This window comes from Onychostoma macrolepis, chromosome 01 (genome assembly GCF_012432095.1).
Source record: "Onychostoma macrolepis isolate SWU-2019 chromosome 01, ASM1243209v1, whole genome shotgun sequence".
Lineage (NCBI taxonomy): Eukaryota > Metazoa > Chordata > Actinopteri > Cypriniformes > Cyprinidae > Onychostoma > Onychostoma macrolepis.
Genome location: NC_081155.1, coordinates 883,919 through 889,854, shown reverse-complemented (window position 1 = coordinate 889,854; position 5,936 = coordinate 883,919). Strand labels below are relative to the sequence as shown.

Genomic DNA, 5,936 nt, shown 5'->3' with positions numbered 1-5,936 from the left:
ATAGCATCCGACGACTGAATTGAGCTCTCTTGTGTGGCTAATTGCACTTAAACTGTCAAATAAATGCAACATATTTCATAACAGCAAGTATTCACATTAACACAGTCAGTTAAGTCTAAAGGGAATGTAAACATGGATGTGTGTAGATATATATATATATATATATATGATCTGTGCATTAGGTCTTAAAGTGACAGCAGCCTAATATACCTGCTGCTGTCTGTGCCCTTAATGTTTATAAAACATCAAAAACAAAGAGAAAATCACTCACTGCTCTTGACTCCATTTACTGAATAATTTTTATGGCTTTAATAAGAATGATTGACAATGAATTCATACAGTGAATATTTAATTAATACATTTCATTAGTGTATTCAGTTTGTGTAGTATTTCTTCTGTTAGATACTGTAGACCTACCTGAAAAACACAAACACAAAACACACAAAACAACGCATTTTTTTTGGCCCTATTGCTTGTAAATAGTTTCTTTATTGTGACTATAATTGTGTACTTGTTTTCCCTAAGCTTAAGATCTGTTTTTTTTACTTAATCAGCTTTTGATCTCTCTGTATAAATATATATTAGTGCTGTCAAATGATTAATTGCATCCAAAATAACAGTTTGTGTTTGCATAATATATGTGTGTTATGTGTATATTTATTATGTATGTATAAATACACACACATAAGGTATATATTTTGAAAATATTAACATATATTTACTTGTCTATATTTATATTCATATAATGTATAAATATATTTAATATATAAACATTACATATTTTTCAAATATATCCGCATGTATATTTATATATACATAATAAATATATACAGTACACATACACATATTATGTAAACAAAAACTTTTATTTTGGATGCGATTAATCGTTTGACAGCACTATATATATTATGGGGCTATTTTTTTAATCTTCATCTGTCTTTTTATGTAACCTTCATATTGAATAAAGGGGTGGTCAATTTATTAAGAGAAATTAGTAAAAAGTCACGGTCTAAATAAATGATTTAACTGAGATATTGCTGAGTGTGTTTATTGTTAGACTGATGTTTAATGGCACTATCACAAGACACATGAAAAACTAACAAAACGCTTTATATTTATTCAAACTAATTACACATCCTCACTAAACATCTCAAGATTACAATGATAAAAACACACGGACGAAACGCAACATCTTAAGTTAATCGACAGAGAATATGAAACACAAAATGTACAAATATAAATAAAACTGAAGATAGAGAAGCATTACGTATTTAATCCTAATGCCGTCTTCTACAGATCATTTACAGATGTGATTACAGTTCATTTCAGTCACCTTCAGAATGATCTCATTTAATGGGAGGGCTTATTGGTCACGTGATTCTTACGAGCGGTCACGTGATTAGCCGTTCGCTACCGTCGCGTCGTCGTCGCAGTTCTCCGATTCAGTCTTCACTCTGAGCAGTGATGTCGCTGTCGCGGTCGCCGCGGATCGAGTCTCCTCGGCTGCTGGGCTCGGTGACTCGTGCACGCGCATGTGTTTGGCCAGGTGGTCTGCGCGCAGGAAGACCCGCGGGCACGAGCTGCAGCCGAAGCGCTTGGCGCCGGTGTGCGTCTGCAGGTGGCGCTGCAGCTCGTCCGAGCGCGTGAAGCGCTTGCCGCAGAACAGCCAGTTGCAGACGAAGGGCCGGTCGCCGCTGTGCCAGCGCAGGTGCGCCTTGAGGTGCGACGTCTTCACGTAGGCTTTCCCGCAGCCAGGGATGTGGCAGTTGTGCAGGTGCTTGCGCTTGTCGCCGGCGTTCCCCAGAGACTCGGCGCTCAGGCAGTTGGGACAGCGGCAGGAGGCCTGGCCGGGAGCACGACTGCCGGCGCGACGCTGCGATTTCGGTCGAGCGGAAGCTCCTGCGGCATCCTGCTGCTCCTCCGCGGAGTACGAGGAGGAGGCCTGCGCCAGCGGCAGCAGATCCTGCGCCAGCGGCTCCATCTTGAAGCCCTCGGGTGGGTAGTGCAGGCCGGAGTGGGCGGAGCACATCTGCGTCTCAGGTGTGTAGGAGCTCATGGAGCCGCCCTGCACTGGCCCCGGCCCCAGCCCCGCCCCCTGCAGGTCCATCCAGCCTGCGGCTGCTCCGGCGTGCATGTCCCACCAGCCAGACACGCTCACCTCCTCCTGCGGCGGCCCCGCACGCAACCAGGGGTCATACGGGTGGGCCATGATGAGTGTGTGTGTGTGTGTGTGTGTGTGTGTGAAAGAGACTGTATCACCACATGACTGTGGATGGGAATCTGAAATCACTGCCTGAACCTGTGGAAACACAAAAAAACACACACAAACAGATCAGTTTGAAGGATTCGTCAAGTGATTCCTGCTTTCTTTGATGCCATTTTAGTTTCAGGTATAAGCTGTGAATGCCATAAGTGCACGAGGTCAATGAAAAACTGAGCTAAATAAATTCTGCTGGATGCTGTGATATTTGTTATCTTATTGTTTTAGTTCATTATCATAATCGTCAACACAAAACTATCTGAAAACTTTAAATTTTTTATACAATCACTTAATTTGTCAAGTCATGTATTGACAATTAGGTGATTGGATTAAAAGGAAAACTTTTAAAACTATAAACCATTTTTTTTATTAATACTACTTTGCATGAAATGAAGTACATTTATTTATAATTCAATTCAAAGTTGTTTGTATAGCGCTTTTCACGACAAATCGTTGCAAAGCAGCTTTACAGAAAATGTAAGTTGCTATTTTAAAGTTTCTACATTTTATTTCGTAATAGCTCATCAGTGGTGACGATGTCAAGCTGATGTCCATGTGGCAGAAATGTTCAGTGAAATTCATGCAGTTAATGACATGTAATCAAACAGATGGTCAGTACCATTAACTGCAATGATTATATGTCGTGATTAAACTTATACTAAATTATATAAGATTATAAACTTATTTATAATCAACATTTTTCTCACCTCATCTTAAACTTTTACTGTCAATCTTAAAGTTTTCACTGAGCTTGTTGTAGTGCGTTATAGGATTGACGTCTTCGCAAAGGAGTCGTGTGACACTGCCTTAGAAAAAAAAAGGCCTAGTTTTGCTTCTGTCTGTTATACAGACCTTAAAGTTGCGTTTTCTCATATTTGAGTCTTTATATTTTTTATATATATATTATTCCTGTCTAGATTCTTAAATGTGTGCAGATTTCAGGCTGTTTATATTTTGGGACCGGCTGTTCACACTTAATTTTTGCAACTGAAGTGTTGCTCACAGAAAGAAGGGCGCAGCGTCATTGTCTAGCTTTTGGAACGCTCTTCGCGGCGGACTAGAGAAGCAGCGTCAGTGGTGCTGATAAACTGAGCTGCGGTTTGACTGTCAGCGTCTCCAAAGCCGCATCAACGCACAGACCTTAATACACATTTGACGTCACTGGAGGGATTTGGTGTGGCCGTTAGTTAATGACCCTTCATCAGAATCTAGCATTGAAATGAACGAAATGAACCGCTGTCCTGCTCAGATCCGAAGCTTTCTGCTCCAGTCACAAACACAGCTGTCATCCATGAGGTTTGTTGTAAATCGTCGTCTGTTGTTGAATGTAATGTCAGCAGCAAACACACATTCGCGATGGACAGTTACTCTGAGATTCTCATCCGGATTGAGTCCGGTATGCCAGCTAATGTTCACATGAGCGACATTTCCATCCACCCAAATAATGCTCGTAGTCAAACGCCTCCATCCAAATCTTCGTTGGGAAGTCTGTAAATGACCTGAAGGTGGGAAGTAGACCTGAAATAATCCAGTCAATACTTAAAAACTAAACATGTGAACACTTAAACAAAAATATCGAATCAGTTGGATTCAAAAATACTTTGTGCACACGCGATGTTCCGTGATGCATAAGTTTACCAGAACTGTTCAGAATAAGATCTGTGTTTGAAAGATATAACGCGTATGTTTATTTACGTCTTATGAACTGGTCAGTGGAGACGACTGAATACTGACCCAATATCCACTAAAAAAACCTCTGTCATCAAGGCAAAATGACAATTACGCTCAAAATCAAATTGAATATGAAACCAAATTTATTCAAAAATATGTAAACATACCTATCCTGAACGGACTGGAGAGGACAAGATTTCAGCGGAAAGTGTCGGCAGTGAGACTCACCGACCTCAATTAAGTTGTTTTGAGTCGACTAGTTAGACGCCACCTTAATGCATCCGTGATCTCAAAAAACACACACCTCAGCACTAACCACACACAGACACACACACATACACACACACACACACACACACACACACACAGTTTCACTCTATTAGTGAGCACGTCTCATAGACGCAGTGATATCAGTAACACACTAAACCTGCTGGAATCAGCCAGAAACGCTCTTCAGATGCCCTCATGACTCACTTCTGCGTTATCACATTTCTGAGGACATTTGAAAACATTTGGACCTTGCAAACATCGCACACACACACACACACACACACACACAGACAGACACACACACACACTCTTGCTGATAACAGCTTCTCGCTCGCTCACACCTGGATGCACCAGCCCTGACACACACACACACACACACACTCATAAACACACAGTAAACTTGTCCAAACTTGACAGACACATCCGAATATCAGAAATACTTCCAAAGAGATATGTCAGATAATATATATACTGTATATGTATATAGTGTGTTTGTGTGTGTGTTTAGATATAATTTTGGGGCAAAACTGTATCCAGGAGTGACTTTCTTCAAAGATATAAACTATCAATACAATACAATATCAACATGCACAATTCAGTATCATTTTTCAATTTTCTTAGAGTTTAGTCTGGTGTCATTATAGTAGACTTTACATGAATCAGTTTAAGACTTTGATGTATGTTCAGTGTGTGTGTGTGTGTTTATATGTACAGGAAGGCTCAGGATTGCAGCTGTAAAGATCTGTTGACAGCTGGAGTGTGTGTGTGTGTGTGATTTGTGATGAAAACAGGTTTAACTGTCTGCCAGAACTTCTCTGAAAACAGACAAACACATGCAGTCTGGCACAAATCCACAACCTCCCACAATCACACACACACACACACACACACATACACACAAACACTCGTCTCACAGACTCAATGGTTTTCATACTAAGATAATACTGACTAACCGTACTGAATATAACGCTCACACAAACTTGCTGGCGGCAGAAGATTTGAAGCAGAGCGTGATTTGATCTGTTTCTGAGTCTTTCAGATTGGAAAGAGCTCTTTAAATGTTCTCACAAGACACTTTTCAACATTTGTGAGGACATTTCTGACTAGAGACATTTCAGGCCTCTGAAGTGTGGCCACATCTGTGCACGCACACACACACACATACACACATACACAGACAGAGTTATCTGAATACCTGCCGTCATCAGCACTAACATCACATCAGCTGATGATGATGAGGGTGAACATCAGCCGTGAGTCTTACTGTTTAATTCTTCTCACATCAAGAGACATTACAATAGACTTGAATCTTGAACTGAAATCAAAGCTTGAACTGGCACACACTCTCACACATAAACACAGTTTATAACAACATTCATGCAACATCATAATGAAACGAGTGATGAGAGAGCTTTACCTGCTCAGTGTCTCCTGATGAATGTGACGCCACTCTGAAAACAGCACGAGTTTATGACAGAGAGAGCCACACCTCTCACACACACACAAACACACACACACACACACACACACACACACAGCTCATTCATACACACTTTCATTGATGCAGCCCTGTCCCTGTGCACAGAGACACACACACACACACACACACACACACACACACACACAGAGACAGTCAGAGCGGCTGCTCGATGCGTCTGAACATGTCCGAGCGAGACCTCAATCTACCTGAGAGACAGACAGGAAATCACCCCCCACCCCAACAAATATTTTCCCA

General features: G+C 41.1%; 1 protein-coding gene across 1 annotated transcript; it reads right to left on the bottom strand.

The window, feature by feature from the left end:
- Nucleotides 1-291: 291 nt before the first annotated feature.
- On the bottom strand, nucleotides 292-5,638 carry sp6 (Sp6 transcription factor). Its single transcript, XM_058773973.1, has 2 exons — nucleotides 5,619-5,638; nucleotides 292-2,299 (listed from the first exon to the last, which is right to left on the bottom strand). Exon 2 carries the CDS (start codon nucleotides 2,207-2,209, stop codon nucleotides 1,400-1,402), a length of 810 nt encoding a protein of 269 aa, XP_058629956.1. The 5' UTR covers nucleotides 2,210-2,299; nucleotides 5,619-5,638; the 3' UTR covers nucleotides 292-1,399.
- Nucleotides 5,639-5,936: the final 298 nt, after the last annotated feature.